At 43.1% G+C, this 22,646-nt stretch overlaps 1 protein-coding gene across 6 annotated transcripts in view; it reads left to right on the top strand.

Moving 5' to 3' along the window:
* The window catches only part of GOLGA3 (golgin A3), a 50,181-nt gene extending 35,902 nt beyond the window's left edge, over window positions 1–14,279 (top strand). For 5 of the 6 annotated variants that reach the window (XM_058531098.1, XM_058531097.1, XM_058531100.1 and 2 more), the window contains 7 exons: window positions 389–505; window positions 10,054–10,193; window positions 10,871–11,003; window positions 11,227–11,349; window positions 12,138–12,302; window positions 13,198–13,361; window positions 14,014–14,279. In XM_058531098.1, the coding sequence (XP_058387081.1) occupies window positions 389–505; window positions 10,054–10,193; window positions 10,871–11,003; window positions 11,227–11,349; window positions 12,138–12,302; window positions 13,198–13,361; window positions 14,014–14,233 (1,062 nt within the window). In that variant the 3' untranslated portion in view covers window positions 14,234–14,279. Of the gene's footprint in view, window positions 1–388; window positions 506–10,053; window positions 10,194–10,870; window positions 11,004–11,226; window positions 11,350–12,137; window positions 12,303–13,197; window positions 13,362–14,013 lie in introns of those variants that run through there. The other variant, XR_009216817.1, reaches the window with a different exon arrangement.
* The last annotated feature ends 8,367 nt before the right edge of the window (window positions 14,280–22,646 follow it).

The following is a 22,646-nucleotide window of genomic DNA, read 5'->3' on the forward strand; positions in this document are numbered from 1 at the left end:
ACTTTTATTTGGCACTAGTTCCTACCACTCCCATACCTGCTGCCTCACACACCTGCATTGCTTGCCTCACCATAGAGGGATTTGCATCGATAAGCCCTGATTTATATGCATCTTCTGGGTTCCTGGCCATATGCTTGTGTATGATCAAGTGATCATACTCCTGCTATCTTAGATTTCTGTTCTTGTAACAATAGTCTCCAGCAATGGAATTCCACCCCCCTTTCCTGAGTTGTACACTTGCTGGTATCGTAATGTGATGTTGTGTGCCAGTGTCTGTCTAGATTCCCCACGTGGCACTGATCAGAGTGGCCCTTGCTTTCCCTGGGGCTCTGCAGGCTTGTGAAATTTGACGTCCGTCCTTACTTCTCTCTACTGCAATGTGTTGTAGGTGCAGGCAGTTTTGCAGCGCAAAGAGGAGGAGGACCGCCACATGAAGCAGCTTGTCGAAGCCTTACAAGCCGCTTTAGAGAAAGAAAAGGTGAAAGTACACAGCCTCAAGGAACAGGTGTGTGGCCAGCTTCCATCTGGTTCTAAATTGCAACCTCGTAGAGCCTTTTGGAATGCAGTTTTTCAGTATCTAAAAACTGAGTATGGGTACGCTTGACACATCACTTCCCTTCCAGGAATTGACTGTATGAATACCTTTGCTAACGTGTTCTGAGAACAAAGGTGTCATCATGGTGTTGGTGACAGTGAGAGGCTGGAGAGAGCCCTGATGTTCGTCAGTAGAAGAGTAGTGGGTCTAAGATGTGTGCATAGAGCTCCAGAGATACGTATTTTGCTGGGGAAAGATGTCTTGCATGTAGTGTTGAGTTAAAAAAGCAAACTGCATGGGCCGGCGCAGTGGCATAGCGGTTAAATTTTCAGGCTCCGCTTTGGCAGCCTGGGGTTTGCCAGTTCCGATCCTGGGCACGAACCTACTCACCGCTCATCAAGCCATGCTGAGGCGGCATGCCCCATAGAAGAGCTACAGCTCTACAACTATGATACACTACTATGTACTGGGGCTTTGGGGATAAAAAAGAAAAAGAGGAAGATTGGCAACAGATCTTAGCTCAGGGCCAGTCTTCCTCACACACACACAAAAAAGCAAACTGCGGGACAATTATGACCCCAGTTGTGTTATTTTTTTTTCCCCCAAAGCCCCAGTAGATAGTTGTACATCATAGTTGCACATCCTTCTAGCTGCTGTATGTGGGATGTGGCCTCAGCGTGGCTGGACAAGCGGTGCATCGGTGCGCGCCCGGATCTGAACCCGGGCCACCAGTAGCAGAGCACGCGCACTTAACCACTAAGCCACGGGGCCGGCCCATGTTATTTTTTTTTTATTGAGGTAACAATGGTTTATAACATATAAATGTCAGCTGTACATCATTATATTTTGATTTCTGTGGAGATTACATCATTATTCACCACCCAAAGACTAATTACCATCCATCACCATACACATGTACTTAATCACCCTTTTCACCCTCTTCCCCTCTGGTAACCACCAATCCAGTTTCTGTCTCTATGTGTTTGTCGTTGTTTTTATCTTCTATTTGTGAGGGAGAACATACGGTATTTGACTTTCTCGCTCCAACTTATGTCTCTTAGCATAGTACCCTCAAGGTCCGTCCTTGTTGTCACAAATGGCAAGATTTCATCTTTTTTATGGCTGAGTAGTATTCCATCGTGTGTATATACCACATCTTCTTTATACATTTGTCCCTTGCCATCAAGGGACAAATTAGGACAATTAGGTTGCTTCCAAGTCTTGGCTATTGTGATAATGCCGCAGTGAACATAGGGGTGCATATATCTTTACACATTTGTGTTTTCATCTTCGTTGGATAAATACCCAGCAGTGGAATAGCTGGGTCATATGGTAGTTATATTCTTAATTTTTTGAGGAATCTCCATACTGTTTTCCATAGTGGCTGCACCAGTTTGCACTCCCACGAGCAGTGTATGTGAGTTCCCTTTTCTCCACATCCTCTCCAACACTTGTTATTTCTTGTCAGGTCAATTATAGCCGTTCTGACAGGCATGAGGAGATATCTCATTGTACTTTGGATTTGCATTTCCGTAATAATGAATTGTGTTGAACATCTTTTCATGTGCCTGTTGGCTGTATCTCTTCTTTAGAAAAATGTCTGTTCATGGGCCGGCCCCATGGCTTAGCGGTTAAGTGCGTGCGCTCCGCTGCTGGCGGCCTGGGTTCGGATCCCAGGCACGCACCAACACACCACTTCTCCGGCCATGCTGAGGCCACGTCCCACGTACAGCAACTGGAAGGATGTGCAGCTGTGACATACAACTATCTACTGGGGCTTTGAGGGAAAAAAATAAATAAATAAAATTATAAAAAAAAAGAAAGAAAAATATCTGTTCAGATCTTTTGCCCATTTTTTAATTGTTGTTAGTTTTTTTCTTGTTGAGATGCATGAGTTCTTTCCATATTATGGAGATTAATCCCTTATCAGATATATGGTTTGCAAATATCTTCTCCCAATTGTTAGGTTGTCTTTTCATTTTGTTGATGGTTTCCTTTGCTGTGCAGAAGCTTTTTAGTTTGATGTAGTCCCATTTGTTTATTTTTTCTATTGTTTCCCTTGCCCGATCAGACATGGTACTTGAAAATATGCTGTTAAGACCAGTGTCAAAGAGCGTACTGCCTATGTTTTCTTCTAGAAGTTTCATGGTTTCAGGTCTTACATTCAAGTCTTTAATCCATTTTGAATTAATTTTTGGTGTAAGATTATCTTATGGTGTACCATTATCTTATGGTGTAAGATAATGGTCTCCTTTCATTCTTTTACATGTGGCTGTCCAGTTTTCCCAACACCATTTATTGAAGAGACTTTCTTTTCTCCATTGTATGTTCTTGGCTCCTTTGTCAAAGATTAGCTGTCCGTAGATGTGTGGATTTATTTCTGGGTTTTCGATTCTGTTCCATTGATCTGTGTGTCTGTTTTTGTGCCAGCACCATGCTGTTTTGATTATTGTAGCTTTGTAGTATATTTTGAAATCACAGGGTGTGATACCTCTAGCTTTGTTCTTTTTTCTCAGGGTTCCTTTGGCTATTTCGGGGTCTTTTGTTCCATGTAAATTTTAGGATTCTTTGTTCTGTTTCTGTGAAAAACGTTATTGGAACTTTGATAGGGATTGCATTGAATCCGTAGATTGCTTTTGGAAATATGGACATTTTAACTATGTTAATTCTTTCAATCCAAGAGCATGGAGGGCCGGCCCTGTGGCTTAGCGGATAAGTGCGCGCGCTCCGCTACTGGCGGCCCAGGTTCGGATCCCGGGCGCACACCAACACACCGCTTCTCCGGCCATGCTGAGGCCGCGTCCCACATACAGTAACTAGAAGGATGTGCAACTATGAAGGATGTGCAACTATGACATACACCTATCTATTGGGGCTTTGGGGGAAAAAAAAAAGGAGGATTGGCAATAGATGTTAGCTCAGAGCCGGTCTTCCTCAGCAAAAAGAGGAGGATTAGCACGGATGTTAGCTCAGGGCTGATCTTCCTCACACAAAAAATAAATAAATAAATAAATAAATAAATAAATAAATAAACTGTTTAAAAAAATTTTGTAGTTTTAAAAAAAAAAAACAAGAGCATGGAATATCTTTCCATTTCTGTGTGTCTTCTTCAATTTCTTTCAACAATGTTTTATAGTTTTCAGTGTACAGATCTTTCACCTCTTTGGTTAAATTTATTCCTAGGTATTTTATTCTTTTTGTTGCAATTGTAAATGGGATGGTATTCTTAATTTCTCTTTCTGCTACTTCGTTGTTAGTGTATAGAAATGCAACTGATTTTTGTATGTTGATTTTGTACCCTGCAACTTTACCATATTCATTTATTATTTCTAAAAGTTTTTTAGTGGATTCTTTAGGGTTTTCTGTATATAGAATCATGTCATCTGCAAATAGTGACAGTTTCACTTTTTCCTTTCCAATTTGGATCCCTTTTATTTCTTTTTCTTGCCTGATTGCTCTGGCTAGGACTTCCAGTACTGTGTTAAATAGGAGTGGTGACAGTGGGCATTCTTGTCTGGTTCCTGTTCTTAGAAGGATAGCTTTCAGTTTTTCACCATTGAGGATGAGATTAGCTGTGTGTTTCTCATATATGGTCTTTATTATGTTGAGGTACTTTCCTTCTATACTCATTTTATTCAGAGTTTTTATCATAAATGGATGCTGTATCTTGTCAAATGCTTTCTCTGCATCTGTTGAGATGATCATGTGATTTTTATTCTTCATTTTGTTAATGTGGTGAATCACACTGATTGATTTGCGGATGTTGAACCATCCTTGCATCCCTGGAATAAATCCCACCTGATCATGGTGTATAATCTTTTTAATGTATTGTTGTATGCGATTTGCTAGTATTTTGTTGAGGATTTTTGTATTTATGTTCGTCAGCGATACTGCCCTGTAATTTTCTTTTTTTGTGCTGTCTGTGTCTGGTTTTGGTATCAGGGTAATATTGGCTTCATAGAATGAGTTAGCAAGCTTCCCCTCCTCTTCAATGTTTTGGAAGATTTTCAGAAGGATAGGTATTAAGTTACTGAATGTTGGGTAGAATTCACCAGGGAAGCCATCTGGTCCTGGACTTCTGTTTTTTGGAAGGTTTTCGATTACTGTTTCAATCTCCTTATTGGTGATTGGTCTATTCAAATTCTCCATTTCTCCTAGATTCAGTTTTGGAAGGTTGTATGATTCTAAGAATTTATCCATTTCTTCTAGATTATTTAATTTGTTGGCATATAGCTTTTCGTACTATTCTCTTAATCTTTTGTATTTCTGAGGTGTCCGTTGTAATTTCTCCTCTTTCATTTCTGATTTTACTTATTTGAGCCTTCTCTCTTTTTTTCTTGGTGAGTCTAGCTAAAGGTTTGTCAGTTTTGTTTATCTTTTCAAAGAACCAGCTCTCGGTTTCATTAATTTATTTTTTTTCTATTCTTTTTTTAGTCTCTGTTTCATTTATTTCTGCTCTGATTTTTACTGTTTTTTTCCTTCTACTGATTTTGGGCTTTCTTTGTTCTTCTTTTTCCAGTTCCTTTAGGTGCACGTTAGATTGGTTTTGTTTTGTTTTGTTTTTTGTGAGGAAGATCAGCCTTGAGCTAACATCCATGCTAATCCTCCTCTTTTTGCTGAGGAAGACCAGCTCTGAGCTAACATCTATTGCCAGTCCTCCTCCTTTTTTCCCCTAAAGCCCCAGTAGACAGTTGTATGTCATAGTTGCACATCCTTCTAGTTGCTGTATGTGGGACGAGGCCTCAGCATGGCCGGAGAAGCGGTGCATCAGTGCGCGCCTGGGATCTGAACCCGGGCCGCCAGTAGCGGAGTGCACGCACTTAACCGCTAAGCCATGGGGCCGGCCCTCGTTATATTGTTTATTTGAGATTTGTCTTGTTTGTTGAGGTAGGCCTCTATTGCTATAAACTTCCCTCTTGGAACTTCCGCTATATCCCATAAATTTTGGCATGTCGTATTTTCATTTTCATTTGTCTCCAGGTATTTGATTTCTCCTTTGATTTCTTTGTTGACGCAATCATTGTTCAGTAGCATTTTGTTTAATCTTCACATATTTGTGCCTTTTCTGATTTTCTTCCTGTAGTTGACTTCTGGTTTCATACCGTTGTGGTCAGAAAAGATGCTTGGTATTATTTTGGTTTTCTTAAATTTATTGAGACTTGTTTTGTCGCCTAATATGTGCTCTATCCTGGAGAATGTTCCATGTACATTCAAAAAGAACATGTATTCTGGGACCTGCCCCATGGCCTACTGCTTACGTTTGGCGCACTCTGCTTTGGCAGCCAGGGTTCATGGGTTCAGATCCTGGGCGCAGACCTACACCACTCATCAGCCATGCTGTGGTGCTGACCCACATACAAAATAGAGGAGGATAGGCACAGGTGTTAGCTTGGGCTAATCTTCCTCAAGCGAAAAAAAAAATGTGTATTCTGTGGTTTTTGATGGAATGTTCTGTATATATCTACTAAGTCCATGTAGTCTAATGTGTCATTTAAGGCCAGTGTTTCCTTATTGTTCTTCTGTTTGGATGATCTATCCATTGGTGTAAGTGGAGTGTTCAAGTCCCCTACTATTATTGTGTTGCTGTTTCTCCTTTTATGTCTGTTAGTAATTGCTTTATACATTTAGGTCCCACTATGTTGGATGCATAGATATTTACAAGTGTTATATCCTCTTGTTGGACTGTTCCCTTTATCATTATGTAGTGCCCTTGTCTCTTGTTACAGTTTTTATTTTAAAGTCTATTTTGTCTAAGTATTGCTACCCCAGCTTTCTTTTCATTGCCATTTGCATGGCGTATCTTTTTCCATCCCTTCCCTTGTAGTTTGTGAGTGTCTTTAGGTCTGAAGTGTGTCTCTTGGATGCAGCATATATATGGGTCTTGTTTTTTTATCCAAACAGCCACCCTATGCATTTTGATTGGAGCATTTAGTCCATTGACATTTAAAGTGGTTATTGATAAGTATGAACTTATTGCCATTCTGTTCCTTTTTTTCTGGGTGTTTTAGTAGTTTTTTCTTCTTATTCTCTTCCCTTTTGGTTTGATGGCTTTCTTTAGTATTATGTTTGGGTTCTTTCTCTTAATTTTTTGTGTATTTTTTATGGGTTTTTGGTTTGTGATTACCATGAGGTTCATGTATAATAACCTACATATATAGCAATTTATATTGAGTTGATGGTCTCTTTAAGTTTGACCTCTTGCTAAAAGCTTTACTTTTTTACTCCCCTCCTCCCACGTTTTATGTTTTTGATATCATATTTAACCTTTTTTTTGTGCATGTGTATCCATTATCCTCATATCATGGAAATAGATAATTTTAGTATTTTTGTCTTTTTACCTTCATATTAGACTCATAGATCGTTAATCTGCTACCTTTACTATACGTTTGCCTTTACCAGTGATTTTATTGTTGTTGGTTTTTTTTGATAATTTTCTTATTCCTATTAGTGGTCTTTTCCACTTACGTCCCTTCAGCATTTCTTGTAAGGCTGGTTTCTTGGTGATAAACTCTCTTAGTTTTTGCTTGTCTGGAAAACTCTTTATCTCTCCTTCCACTCTGAATGATAACCTTGCCTGTAGAGTATTCTTGGCTGTAGGTTTTTTCCTTTTAGTGCTTTAAATATATCGTGCCACTCCCTTCTAGCCTGTAAGGTTTCTGCTGAGAAGTCAGTTGATAGCCTTATGGGGTTTCCTTTGTATGTAACTTGTTGCCTTTCTCTTGCAGCTTTTAGGATTCTTTCTTTAATTCTGGACATTTTAATTATACTATATCTTGGTGTGGGCCTCTTTGGGTTTATCTTGTTTGGTGCTTTCTGTGCTTCCTGTACCTGGATGTCTGTTTCCTTCCTTAGGAACGTCTTCAGCTGTTATTTCTTCAAATAGATTCTCTGCCCCTTTGTCCTCTCTTCTCCTTCTGTGACACCTATAACACAGATGGTAGTGCACTTGATGTTGTCCCAGAGGTCCCTTAGACTGTCCTCGTTGTTTTTAATTCTTTTTTCTTTTATCTGTTCAGCTTGGGTGATTTCCTCTAGTCCAGCTCACTGATCCGTTCTGTATCATCTACTCTCCTAGTGAATCCCTCTAGTGAATTTTTCATTTCCAGTATGATATTCTTCGTTTCTGATTGGTTCTTTTTTATATTTTCCAATTCTTTGTTGAAGTTCTCACTGAATTCATTCATTCTTCTCCTGAGATTGTCGAGCATCCTTATGAGTATTAGTTTGTACTCTTTATCAGGTAGATTGTTTACCTCTGTTTCATTTAGTTCTTTTTCTGAGGATTTGTCCTGTTCCCTTATTTGGAACATATTCCTTTGTCTCCTCATTTTGCCTCTTTCTCTGTGCTTATATCTATGTTTTAGGCAGATCAGCTACATCTCCCGGTTTTGGAGAAGTGGCCTTATGTAAGAGATGCCTTATGAGGCCCAGCAGTGTGCTTCCGTCTCGGTCACCAGTTCCAAATGGTCCAGGCGTGTCCCCTGTGTAGGCTACATGTGTCCTTCTGTTGTGGCAGAGTTGCTTGTACTGCAGGTGCACGGGGAGGCTAGGCTGCCCTCCTGGCTGGCTGGTTGTAATGCTGAGCCACATGTGGCTGCTGTGGTCCCTTCAGTCACTTTATTGGGCATGGGGAGCCCCGGTACAGTTTGCTGCAAGGTCTAATAGCACATTCCTGCTGCAGTTTTTCTGTTAAGTGAGTAGGCCCCTAGCATGGCTCGTTGCTAGGCTCAGGGGCTCACAATTGCTGTAGACCTCCGGCCTGCAAGGCTGTTGTCAGCCCTCTCAGGAGTGCTGCTGGGCGGGGCCAGCCCAGGTGTGGCAGCACACAGTTGTTTCAGGCGTTGGAAGGTGGGGCCAGTCCCCTATGTGGCTGTTTGAGAAGCATAAGTGTGCTGCAGCTGACAAGCCTCACTGCCCACAGGCCCACACACCCTGTCAACACTGTCCTACCCTGTGCACGCTCCCCGACCCACAGAAGCAGACCCACTCATCCCGCTGCAGAGAATGTAAGCCTCCTGGGGCAAGGGCTGTGGCTCATTTACTCTCACGTCCCCAGGGCCGTGACATGCTCAGGACATGTTTGCTGCGTGCACGTGTGTGCAAGGGTGTGCATGACTTAGGTTTTGCCACATCCTTTAAAAGTTTCTCTGTGATGAAGTAATAGGGATAGAAAAATTGTTCTTCATTTCTTGGGTGACACAGGAAAACGTTCTTTTAAAAGACAAGTAGGGCCGGCCCCATGGCTTAGCGGTTAAGTGTGCACACTCCGCTACTGGCGGCCCGGGTTCGGATCCCGGCGTGCACCAACACACCGCTTCTCCGGCCATGCTGAGGGCGCGTCCCACATACAGCAACTAGAAGGATGTGCAGCTATGACATACAACTATCTACTGGGGCTTTGGGGGAAAACATAAATAAATAAAATTTAAAGAAAAAAATAAAAGAGAAGTAGTTTTAAGACATGATAAGAATTTTTAATGTGAACAATTACCGGCTTGTTCTTGGCTCACATCTGCCTCGTCTGCAGTCGATGTTGAGTCCTTGTGAAGAGCTGCTGCGGATCTGACAGCTCTGAGCTGGGTCAGCTACACTCTCTGCTTCTCTGTTCCCCACCTTCTGAGCTTTTGCTCTGTGCTCACATATCACTTACTAATTTTATTCCCACCCTAAAGAAGTTATAACTAGGAAATTCATAACTAAAAGTTCTGTGGGAAAATGATGTATATGTGACTTGATTTCTTTCTTTTAAAGGCAGTAATTGTGAATGGTGCTTATTTATTTCTCTAAATGCATTTAGTCTGATTGTTCTGATTGTAAAAATAGTAGATGGTAGTAAGAAAAAAGAAAGTGCATGAAGATTAAAGTACAGATCATCTCAAATCTCTACCTAGTGACAATCACTGGTAATTCTTCTCCTGGAAGTTTTTTTTTAAACTTATTTATAAGAGTTCTTTCTATATTCTTCTGTTATATATTATATTTTCATTAAACTTTTTTTAAATGAAGTGCTTGCTAGTGCAATTAGACAAGAAAACTAAGTTATTGGAAAAGAAAATGGAAAATTTTGTTATATTCTCAGAATTTGCTTATCTCCTCAGAAACCTTGAGAGAAACTATTGTTATCTATGAAAAGGCAAGTTACATCATAAATGGACAAAAATCAATAGCTTAATTACAGTTAGATGGTATGATGGAAGAGATTCCTCCCAAAATACATGAACTATGAATAAATTTAATAAAAAATATGCAGATATACTTGAAAAACACTATAAAAACAGTTTAGACCCAGAAAATCTTGAACGTTTGTTCATTCAGCAGGAGCTAGTAGGTGTATTGTGTTGCAAGCATATGTTAGGTACTTTGATTCTTTGTGGGGAACTTGAAAAGCTTTGGAAGAGAAGTCTGCAGAGCACTGGGACATGAGTGGGACTAGGCAGGGCTCCCCGGCGTGGACGCCACACTGGGCGCTCTGTGTCGCTCTTGTCTTTGTTTCAATGGTGCAGGTCCCTTCCCTCTAGGTTGCTGCTGCCAAGGCGGAAGCAGGGCATAACCGCCGCCACTTTAAGGCTGCCACCTTAGAGCTGAGCGAGGTGAAGAAGGAGCTGCAGGCCAAGGAACACCTGGTGCAGAAGCTGCAGGCAGAGGCTGATGGTCTCCAGTGAGTGCCGAGGCGGGCAGAGGGCTGGGTTCCCGCTTTCTTCTGGGGTGGGCGGGAGCAGCGCCACCAGATGTCCTCATAAGGATTCTTCTCTTCCATCTCTAATTAGCACATTCACCACGTTAAGGTAACCTATGTTCTAGCAAATCACTGGGTACTCTAGAGGCAGATCTAAGAAGGAGAGTATCTGATTCGTGTCTCAAGAAGCCTGTAGGTTAACTGTAAAATTTCAGTCCCGGCGCTGCTGTGCCTACTCTGCACCTTACTGGTCCTACGTTGAGAACAGAGAGAGCCCCAGCGTGAGGAACACTTTCCCCAAGGCTGTGCCCCACCACCGAGGCTCACTGTAGGCTCTAATTAGGGCAGCCTCAAGTTGGACATGTGCGGGGATGCATGTTGGGCACTGCACATGCATTGGTCTCCGTGGCACTTTCCCTCCCACCATGATCTTTAAAATGGGCTAACAAAGCCTTCCCCTTGGATGGTTTTGTGAAGGTCAGTCAAGACAGTGCATTGCAAAGCTGCTAGAACAGTCTCTTCCCAAGGTGAGCAGTTTGTGAGTTTTTGTCATTATGAGTCTCACCCAGGGTGGATAGCATTCAACTGATAACATTTTAAGAGTGGGAGGGTAAGTTGGAAGAACGCTGTAATTTCATTCTTCCTTGTTTTTATGCTAGGATTCAGGAGGGGAAACATTCCAAGGAAATAGCACAGTTCCAGGTGGAGCTGGCAGAGGCCCGGACCCAGCTTCAGCTCCTGCAGAAGCAGCTGGACGAGCAGCTGAGCAAGCAGCCCGTAGGAAACCAAGAGGTGACCTGCTGAGGCGGCTTTACATCTGCAGTTAACAGAGTTTACAGAGCTACACTGTGCTAGTTGACATTTTCAATTCCTTCATTCCCTGTCTGCTTGGAAAGGGATATTTATTTTTTCTAAGTATGATATTAAACAATACACAGAGATATAGTTAGAGCAACTTGATTGTGCAAGAAAGCTACTTTACTATTCTTTTGGTCATGTGACTTTTTCTCTCTAGATGGAAAATCTCAAATGGGAGGTGGATCAGAAAGAGAGAGAAATCCAATCCTTGAAGCAGCAGCTGGACTTGACTGAACAGCAGAGTAAAAAAGAATTGGATGGAATACAGCAGCTATTACAGGTATCTGTTCTTCAAGGGCCCTGGGGCAGAAAGTCAGAGGCAGCATTTCATAAGGTAGTTAATAATCATAACCCTAGTCCAGTTACTGTGCCAGGCAGTGTGTTAAGTGCATAACAGGAGTTCTCGATGAATTGAATACTCCCACCAAACCATTCTGCAGATATAATCCCATTTCAGAAAGAAGTTCAGGTCATGCAGCTGAAGGAGGCTGAGCAGAGACCATGCCCTGGGCTGAGCTATGTGAAATGCATCAGGAATGGGATCTCAATAACTCCAATAAATGACACAGTACATGTGAAAAGTTCACTAATCTGTGATAAACTTCTCTACAAAGAAAATGTACAGTTTTGAATACTTGAGGAAAGGAGCAGGAACATCTCTCTTGCTAAGATTCCTCCTTGTAAATGGATGGCTTGAGTAACAATTAGAACTGATTTATGTCCTTTCTTAGTAATGGTTAGGCTTATTCTAGTAGCTGACCTTGAAATTTAAACAGATGACTCTTGGGGTTCATTGTAGAATGTAGATGTGGGAATATTGCTGGTTCCTTGGCAGAGGTCTGAAATGGGAATTTCAGTGAGAACACTGAGGACATGAATATAACTGGATGCTTCACAGTCTAGACTACTGGAGAGGAAGTTGTGCTGAGACGAGCACATCACATGCTTCATCACATAAAAATCAGGGTTCTGTTTTTAGCCCATTAGAATTGTGACATACAAACTAAGAATCTTAGCAGTATGTTGAGGATCTTTTAGCTTTTAAAAATCTGACTTCACTTCCCTTAGAATATCAAATCTGAGTTGGAGATGGTACGGGAAGATCTGTCCATGACCCAGAAAGATAAGTTTATGCTTCAAGCTAAAGTGTCGGAACTGAAGAACAACATGAAGACTCTACTTCAGCAAAACCAACAGCTCCAGCTAGACCTGCGACGCAGTGCAGCAAAGACGGTATCAGGCTCCCTGCCCTTTTCAGATTAACTGGGTTCACTGTCGATTTGTTTGAGCAAGAGGTTGGTGGATTTTCTAGTCATTCAGACATAAAGTTATATTTAACCAACATTGAGCAACTATTGGGTGAAAATAAATGATGATGGAGTATTTTGCTCAGACAACAGGCCAAATCTTGTTATTTTGGTACCTTTTCCAACAGAATGTTTGCTTTTCATGAATTCAGTTGCCATTTTGTTGTAATATGCTTTATAAACCAAATGAAGGCATCGTTTGCTTGTGTTAACAAGAGCCCCCAGCCCACTTGGTGAGCTCAGTGAGCACACAGCGGCTGCCAGAATGGGCTTGGGGGCCCAGGGACCCCTGCAGCTGCCATCATGAGCACTGCTCAGATTGTCTGCATACCCGGCATTTGTTTTCCTACTCAGTCTATATGAGTATTTTCCAGGTGCAAAGAAATTGCTCAGATTCAGAGGTTTATTTAGCATCATTTGCCTATCTCTGTAAAAAGTTTGAAGTCCTAGCAAGCGGAGTCTTATGAGTCGGAAAGTTGAATTAATTTCTTAGGGAAACTCAGTGTCAAGGTCTTGGTCTTTCATGGAAGCCCACGTGGGAGTTCTCCTTTAGGATTCAGCTCTGTCCTCCTGAGGAGCGGACTGCGTTGTTTGTGCTCCATTACGTGCATTAGGAAGACAGTTTTCTATCAGCCAGCATTTCTTGAACCCCTGTGCCTGCTGGCTCTTGCTGGTACAGGACACGTGGGACGTGCCTTCCTGGAAGGCCTGTGTGGAGCTGGGGAGGCACCTCTGAAAGTTCTTATGATGGTGGAGACCGATTAGAGGAGGGGGCGGTGGTGTCAGCCTCAAGTGAGAGCTAACTGTGCTTTTCAAATCAGAGAAAGGAACTGAAAGGCGAGGCCACCTCTTCCAGCCCCGTGACGCCAGTTAAGATCCCCGATTGCCCCGTTCCAGCCTCGCTGCTGGAGGAGCTGCTGAGGCCCCCACCTGCCGTGAGCAAGGAGCCCCTCAAGAATCTCAACAGCTGTCTCCAGCAACTGAAGTATGATCTGTGTTCTGTGCTCCATTTCACTTAGTATTTAAAAATAAATTGCATGTTTAACTTGAAGAATCTTTCCTATTGCCAGCATTGAATGCTTAGCAAAGGCTGAGCAGGTCTGTGTTAACTGGGGCCACTCAGCCTCTCAATTCACATTGTAAGGTGAGAATTGCCTAGAGCTAAAGGACCCTGAGAAGCCCTTAAGTCACCAGGACCATCTGAGCCCTTAGAAACCCCAAAACTGGATTTTTGCACCCATCAGCATGAGGCCAGCGTTTGGTGGGTGTGGCCACATGGGGACATCTTTTTTGACTCTGTGAGTGGAAGCCATGTGTGACCCTCGACTCTGTCTTTGCCACATTCTCCCTGATCAGAGGCCCTTGTGCGCGGAGTCTCGCAGCCTGTTGGCCTCTGCACGGTGCAGAGAAAAATGCCAAGAGTCCCTTAAGTTCTGTGACCGCATCAGTGTTGCTCGTCCAAATTGAGAGGTTCTGTTGGTCCCTGAAGGCACCACAGATGTGTGAGCAAACTGCTGTCTAGTTCAAGCTTGTTAGGATTGGCATCTGTGATGGCCCTGCCTCGGGGGGAAGCAGCGGTGTCTTTTCTGGCTCTCGTCTGACTGGTGTTTCTTCCTTTGCCTCCCCTATCTCCCCAGGCAAGAGATGGACAGCCTGCAGCGCCAGATGGAGGCTCATACAGTCATCGTGCATGAGTCGCTGTCCTCGTGGACTCAGGGGGACCCTGCCACTGGCCCCGCTCCCCCTGGGGATCATGCGAACCCCAGGGGAGACACAGCGCGACATGGCCAGAGCAGGGCCTCGAGAGAGGGGCTTGGAGCAGTGGCCACTGAGCATCCCAACCCCAAGTGTTTGTAACTACCCAGAGGAATATTCTCTTATCAGTATTATTTATTTGACCTTGTGCTCTATGTTTTTCTAAGAGATGAAATTTAACTTCTGCGTTTGCCTTTATAAGGAGCAAAATAACAGAACAAGAGGCAAGGATTAGAGAAATAGTCATTTGCAGATCACAACTAGCTTTCCCCACAAAATGACCAAATCTTAAAAACCTAGTTTAGAGCTCAGTGAGAAATTTTTGAATGTGTCTGAAGGGTTATTTGCCGGAGGAGGTATCTTACGAGTGACAGTAGACACTGCTCTCTGAGGGTAACGCCAACCAGCTGGTCACTGGTGGAAACACCCGGCATGGCTGGGTCTGGTTTCTCACATTCTTCTTTGGTTCAGTAATAGCTTTACCTCCCCGCAGAAATGAAACTTTATTTGCACCTTTGGTTTTTATTTTATTTTATTTTCAATAGCCATCCCACCATAGGATGTGTATATAAATACTGAAAATTATAATCTAATCTTTAAAAAGTATATGCTCATATTATTTAAGAATGACTCGAATTGTCTTTTTATTGATTGCTTTTTGAAAATCTGCTGTCAGGAAATAATGTACATGTAGGATTTAGGGACGTCAGTTGGAAATTATATTTTAAGAAATATAATTATTTTATTTACTCTGCCTTCTAAAACCAAATATTATTAAGACAGAGAGGCTTCTTTGTTGTTTTCATTTCACTTTATTTTTGAGGGTCTTTTCTTTGTCATAAGTGCACAATGCCCACCCATCTGACTCCTGGCCCTGCACAGCCTCACCCACCTTAGCTGACCTCCCGGCAGGCCTGGCAGCCAGAAGGATGCCCACCCAGACGCTGACGTCACCATGCACTGACCTGACATGTGAGGTGCCGGGGAGAGGCCACAGGAGAGGAGAGAAGGTGAGGAGGAAGAGGGTGGAGCTCTCTGCAGGGCTCCAACCCAGGTAACAAGGCTTCTCCAGGCCTCACACTCTGTGCCCCACATGAAAACGTTCACCAGGGCCTTTGTGGTCATCAAGACAAGCCGGACTCTTAGTGGTGACTTCAGAAGGCCTAGAAGGTCCTTTAACCTCTTATCTGGAGAGCAGTGAGGTTTCTAGAAGGGGCAGGTCTGCACTCTGAGGAAAGGCGGCTGAGGTTTCCCCTGCTCTCCGTAGTAGAATGCCTTATTTGAAATCAGGCACCCTGAGTGAGATTTACTTGTATACATTTTTCCACCTGAAATACTTCAACGCTGCAGAAACTGACTGACTGTGAGATTTGAGGTTTTAAGTTTGTCCTCCTAGTTTGCTAAGAAAATCTAAAATAATATTTATTGTTAGAAGTTAGAGAAGAGAGAGAATGGGTCCACATGGCCTCCTGTGCAGATGCTGGTCTGAAGATGAAGTTTTGAATGTTACTGATCAGGCCAGACACACTAGTGTCAATATATTACTTGTGTCTCTTTTGTGGAGAAAACAGTATGGTATTTTTAAGCTGTTTGTGTTTTCTTATAATATGCTGTTAGAAGGTTAATTGATAAGGTTAAAGTAGCATTAACATCAAAGATGTTTAGTGTTTCAAAAAATTCCCTAGCAAGTTTTGGAACTTCTAAAATACACATATCATTTGTACAGGGTTAATCTTGAAATAATACTTGAAAACTTCATTATAATTACATCCTACTTTTCATCTTAAATTGGTAATTGGTTTTGACAAAATTGTTTTTGTACCATTAGAAAAGAAAAATGATAATTTACATTATTTATTTTGGCTGCAATATCCTGTTTAAATTTAAAACCAAGAAATAACACGTAGCCTCATCCTGTAGCTGCTTTCTCTCTCCTTGCTTATAGAAGGTCTTCCAGTGAATGCCGTTCACTATGTATTTTTTCTCTTAGGAAAGGATAAACTAATTTTGAATATCTCCATCACGTGAAAGCCAATCTGTGTTCCTCACCCCTTTTTCCTTTGTTTAGTTACTCTCCATGTGCATGTGTGTGCACGCCCTCAGCAGTAGCACCTCTAGTTTTCTGTCATCATCTTGTGCCCATGTGGTCAGTCCCCATCTTTCAGTTCCGCAAGCGCCCAGCCTGTCTGTGGTTTCAGCTCTCTGGCTGTCTCCCTGCCCACTGTGCTCCTCGAGCTTTCATGTGTGGCTCACTGTTCTCTGTCTGGGGTCTTGTGTTCAAGCTGACATCACCTTTAGGCTTCCTTAACAAGTCACCCAAAAGAGGAAGCTGGACTTTCAAATTGCCTGTTTTTGATTTGTTGAGGGTTTTGTTTTTTTTTTATCTCTAAGGGACTTTACTGGCACTTCTACCTCCCAGCGCTAGATTCTTCAGTGAATAACATTTGAAATATTCTTCTATTTTGGGCAGAAGTGGAAATTAGGAATTTATTCATGGAAAACAACAGTTAAGTCTGGAGTATTTATAAAAACAGGCTCACCATTGCATTATATTTGTGTATATTATCCATCTTGTATGATGAATACTGTATGGCATGTCTTCACTGCAGAGAATGTTGGCTTGGACACTTCATGATGTCATTACTTGTTTTTCTTATGTTCCAAAAAAACCTTATTGCAACGTGTATCACTGATTTTTCCACGGTACACATCAGATAGATGCCACGGATCTTATAAATTTATACACCTCTGTTCTACTATTTGGAAGGTATAACAGGTGTAACAGGCCATGTGTTTGACAGGCTGTGAAACTGGCTCTTACTCTGGCCTGGGATCCAGGTAACAGGACAGGGCCTGCTAGGAAGACAGCCTGTGCTACACTGCAGTAGGAATATTCTCATTCAACTCTTTCTCAGTTTAAAGACTTTTTTTGGTATAGGTATACCACAAAAGCCATGGGCCTGCAAAGTCACCACGACATATATTCCTACTTCCAGGAGTTGTTTTTTTAAGAAAAATGGAATGTCATGTGTAAAGATTTCTAGTAATGAAAGGGACCAGTGTATCTGAAAGAGACATGTCCTGGAGCCTTCTCAAGGATCCCCGTGACGTGAATAATGCTGTGTTGTCTGAGACATGCCGAGCCTTATTCAGACAAGTTCACTGAATCCACATTTCATCATCATTGTATGGTGGTCTCAGGTTATAATAGGATCCTTGAGGGTAATGTTTTAGAGGGTCTAGAAAACTCGGTGGTTTTAAGTTATTCATTTCTATTAAAAGTTTCCTCATAAAAGGGAGTCCTCAGGTTGGGGCTGTTCAGGGGAAAGGTGTCGCCATGCACAACAAATTGTAACTTTAAAAAGCATGTTGATTTTTTATAAATTTAAGCGTGCTTGGGAATTCCTTAAATTTTGTGCAATAAACTATTTTTTGTTAAAGATTTTCATACTTCATTGAGGGGCTTCATTTTAATATTTATATTGTCATATTTTGGAGCAACTTTTATCTCATGTTGTGACAAACTCTGTTCAAATACTTGTCTTAAAAGAGAATTTTACTGTTCTGCCAAAGTTTCAGACGGGCTGTGAAATCGAACTTCTTGTGGTTGCTTTTGACCACAGCAGAAGAGTAGCATCTCTCCCTTATTTCTTCCCTCATTAGCCCACACTTCACTTGTTGCCATATGCAAGTAAGTACAAAGGAGGGAAGCGTGTATAGGAACAGGGGATGTACTTCTGAGCAAACTGAGAAAAAAGGATGGCAGCTACTCCTCAGGCTGTAGACATGCACCTACATGTGCTTCCTGTACTGGAGGGCCGCCATGCAGCCACTGGCCTCTACGGATCGTCATTTATTGACAGCAAAGGGACCATACCTCTAAGTCTCAATTTTGTGGCTCCCCAGTTTCACCTGAGTTTTTCATCCATACTTTTTTTTTTTTTTGTGAGGAAGATCAGCCCTGAGCTAACATCCATGCTAATCCTCCTTTTTTTGCTGAGGAAGACCGGCTCTGAGCTAACATCTATTGCCAATCCTCCTCCTTTTGTTCCCCAAAGCCCCAGTATACAGTTGTGTGTCATAGTTGCACATCCTTCTAGTTGCTGTATGTGGGACTCGGCCTCAGCATGGCCGGAGAAGCGGTGTGTTGGTGCACGCCCAGGATCCGAACCCGGGCCGCCAGTAGCGGAGCACGCGCACTTAACCACCAAGCCATGGGGCTGGCCCCGTACTTTATTTCTGATCAATAAGAGTAAGCCAAATGTAGAGAGCCTTCAGTTCAATGTTACTAATACTCAGCATGGTAAAAATATATGCAGAAAAAGAAGAGTAAACCAGTGATCACAGATGTAATTTTGTGGTGGGATTTACACATTTTTTTCCTATGACTCCACTCTATTAGCTTCTATAACCAAGGGTCAGATCTAAATGAAGATTCCCTGACCACCTCCTTTTGTGGCCTTAACTTCCTGAAATATTGAGGATGCACTGATTTTTTTCCTACAGTTATATGTATCTGAACCTTTTACTTTTATCTATAAAGTTGCTAAACGTTTGCAGGCACTGAACTAACGAGTTGATGGGGTTATTTTTTAAGCTGTATCTCCTTCATCAAAAAGAGATTCTTGGCTACATCCTCTTACAGTTACACAGTGGGTGTTAGAATAGTCTGGGTGCAGCTTTATGGGCAGCTGCTTCCTGGCTTACAGGGGTGGCGAGTGCTGGCAGGAATGTGTTGAGTGTAGAACTGAGGACTTACCTCTGATGGGAGGCTTGGTGTTTAAAAATCACCAGGTCACTGAGAAATCTCATACCTCAGGCAGATTATGTGGGAAATATAAATAGGGTTATTTATGCTGCTGCGATCCAGTTTGATGGATAAACACGATAGCTGTTCTAAGAGTCTCCAAGCCTTTCCTAGATGAGGAGTTCTCAGCCACCAGTAACTTCTAAAACCAGAGCAGCATTTATTGGAATCCTGCTTTCCTTTATGCATGTTTTCACTTGACAGTGAATGTTGCAGATTCTGGTAAAAAGTATACTTTGCCAACACCTTTTTCCTGGAAACAAGGGAAGATATTAAACTGTGTTGCAGATCCCTTTGTCTGCCTGTTTGGTGTGGGGCAGGACTCCTGTGGCAGGTCTTTCTCATGTCCAGGTTCCTCTCTAGGCTGGAGGTGGCACCTCAAGCAGGGCAGTGACGTCCCTCCAAAACAGCGTGCTTCTGGGCTGGATTGAAGTGTGTGGATCATGGCAGCACCTGGGGAAGGGGGGGCGGTGGCTTCAGGAAGCACCTAGAGGTTCTCATCTACTCAGCTCCCCTTCACTTGGTCTGGGAATCATCGGAGGTAATGAACCGTGGGCTTTTTACACATAATCTGGGTCAGAACTCCACAGAGTGATAGTAGTGTTTATAAAGGGTCTCCAGGACGCTTCATTTTCTATGTGAGCTTGGAATGAGTGCTAAATGTGCATTTCTAAATACCTGATGGACGTTTCAAAGTGATTTTCCTAGTACTTAATTCTCTATGTGGAAAGCTATTATGTCACTCTGGTCTCCTATCCCTCAAGGTTTGCAATCCTCGACATTCTTCCTGTTGCTGTCCCAGCCCAGCCCACACCCACAGCTCCTTCCATGTTTCCATTTTGTGCCCCTTCTTTCTCTGCACCAGCTTCAAACCTGGCTTAGTTATGGAGCCAGCTGGTAATGGTCTCTTCGCCTTCAGAATCGTCCTCCTCCCACTCCTGTCTGAAGGATACATTTGCTCATTCATTCTAGTGATCCACTGACTCCACAAGTTCAAGTTCAGTGCACACAGCTTGGCTTTCAAACCCTCTACAATCTGGCCCAAATCAACCTCTCCAGCTTTTCTTAGTCCACTCAACTATTACTGAGTTTTGCAGTAATCATTAGCGCTCTCCACCGAATACTCTTCCTCCTCTGCCTTCCGGGGAGATGGCAGATGCACACTGTGGAGCAGGAAGCTTGGCTAGCTTGAGCCAATGAGGTAGCACACAGGATGTGTCCCTTCCAGGCCAGAGCATTGACGGGCTGCAAAACCCTCCACCATGGGGACAGCATCACTCTAGGGTGGTGCCTGTCAGCGAGAAAGTACCTGAATGAGGCAAGTGCCAGTGGCTGACCCACAATGGGCGGGAAGTAAGAGCCAGCAAAAACCTTGTGGGGCCGGCCTGGGGGTGTAGTGGTAGGTTCGTGTGCTCCGGTTTGGCGGCCAGGGGTCCACAGGTTCAGATCCCGGGTGCAGACCTACGCGCTGCTTATCAAGCCGTGCTGTGGCGGCGTCCCATATACAAAATGGAGTAAGATGGGCAGAGACGTTAGCTCATGGCCAATCTTCCTCACCAAAGAAAGAAAACAACAAAAAGAAATAACCTTGTTCTCCATACCTCCTGAGACTTGGGGGTTATTACTGCAACGTGACATAGTCCCTCCTGACCAGTGTGAGTGCCCACGGCATGCCGTGAGGGCCCCACGCCTTGCCTGGATGTTCTGCCTACTTCCCATGCCCTGTGCCGCCTGTGCCTTTATTCTGTAAGCAGATGTCTGAGTGTTTGTGGATGTCAAGCACTATGCCCAGAAAGAGTTCAAAACCAGCTCTGCAGGGGGGGAAGCCTGGTGTGTGGCATTTGATGGTTCCTCGGTGTAAACATCCCCCACACCAGAGCAGATCTAAAGCTCTCAACGTGCTGTCATTGGAGCTGGGAAGAGGGTAGGAAACTCCAGCACACCGCTGTCCCCTAGAGATGCGACAGTGAGCAGAAAACAGACCTAACTCAGCTGGTCTCTCTATAAATCCTTCCCTGATTCCCAACTCAAAGTGATCCTTCCCTGTGTGCATTTACATATATGGAATTAAGTTTATACCATTTTGCATCATGTTTCTTTTTATTATAGTTATTTGTGGAGAGTCCCTATTTCTCCTATTAGATCATAGGGCACCCAGGGCTGGAGGACAGTATCTCTTACCCTACTCAGTGGATTCCATGGAAGAGATGAGCCTTAATTAGCCTACTTCAGTGACTTTAGAGACATGTAAACAAACACCAATTGGGAGATTTCTTTCCTTGCTAATTTGGTGTAGAAATGGTGGCTACATATAGTCAACCAAAACAGAACACTGCTGATAGAGCAGATTTATGAATTAGGAGTAAATAATATCTACCCTTTATTGAAGATCTCTTAAAATTCTGCAAGAACCTGACACTTTTGTGGAGAAGAACTCCTTTGCTAATCTGCAAATGACATTTCCAGGCTCCCCTGCCAGCAAGTCTTCCTCAATGGCTGCATCTTCTCTATCTCTGGGCTCTGTTGTGCCCTCCTCCGAGGGTCACAGTGGCTTCCTGCTGTGGCTGTCCCTTATCACTCCCAGGACTACAGTTCCCTCTTGAATCACCTGGTATGGGCTGCTCTCTTGACTAGAGTCCCACTTTATGATACATCATATGTGGCTGGACCTCCACATGCTTTTCCTTCTCTTGTTGAAGGATATTCAAGATCCATGTGAAAACTAGACCTCTCCACTCAATCACTGGGGCTGACTTGGTCCCTTGGCTCTCTCGTGATCTGGTGTCAAAAATGGAGTTGGGGATTAGGGTAGGAGTTAGACAAACTACAATTAGGAATTAGATCAAACCTGCTCCTCTCAGAAAAGACCATCAATTCTTTTAAGCTTAATTTCTGTTCATTCGTTGGAAACCCATTTCTACCTTGCAAGGATTTACGTCTCAAATGCTCTCATTTCCACCTCAAAGGTAAATAGTGGCCAACAACAGGGTTGGCTTCCTAACAGTGGAACTGTTTTCCTTTTCTTCCCCCTTGATTATTCCAGTCTTGTTTAATCGAGTGTAGATGGCATTAGATAGTGGTGAGGATCTAGCCATAATAGGATCCCTGTTGTTAGCTGGATTCCACAGAAAATCCTGGTATTAAGATACTGACTAGGCTAATGAAGCCGCTAAAAGAAACCCCAAAATTCAGTGGCTGAAATGAGAGAAGCTTCTCTTTCAAGTAACAGCCCAAGCACAGAAACAGGACCAAGTGGCAGCTTCACGGTGCTGAGGACAAAAGTGGCTTCTCTCTCTGCATAATGTGCAGCTTCCGTCTGTGGCCTGGGACAGCTGCTGCAGGTCCCAGCCTCCTGTCTGTATTTCCCAAGTGGAAAGGAAAGACCACACGGAAGGCACGCTGCAGGCCCTCGTTCAAGGGTGCAAGTCACTAGCTGCGAACGCCACTGTCCATTGCCTTCACTTAGTCACTGTGCCACAAGATGTGGCTTTTAGCTAGACAGCAGCGTGTCCAGCCACAGCTGGGAGTTTCTGTTATTAAATGGAGAATGGATGCTGCCGGCAACAGCCTCTACCACAATTCACAATCTCTCAAATCAGTCCTCTCCTCTCTGAACTACTGGGATTTATGATTACTATAACAAAATCCCTTATGATGAGGAAGGACCCTGCTACCCCTTAAAGGCATGTGTATATATATATATGTAAG

Source organism: Diceros bicornis, chromosome 35 (assembly GCF_020826845.1).
Source record: "Diceros bicornis minor isolate mBicDic1 chromosome 35, mDicBic1.mat.cur, whole genome shotgun sequence".
NCBI lineage: Eukaryota > Metazoa > Chordata > Mammalia > Perissodactyla > Rhinocerotidae > Diceros > Diceros bicornis.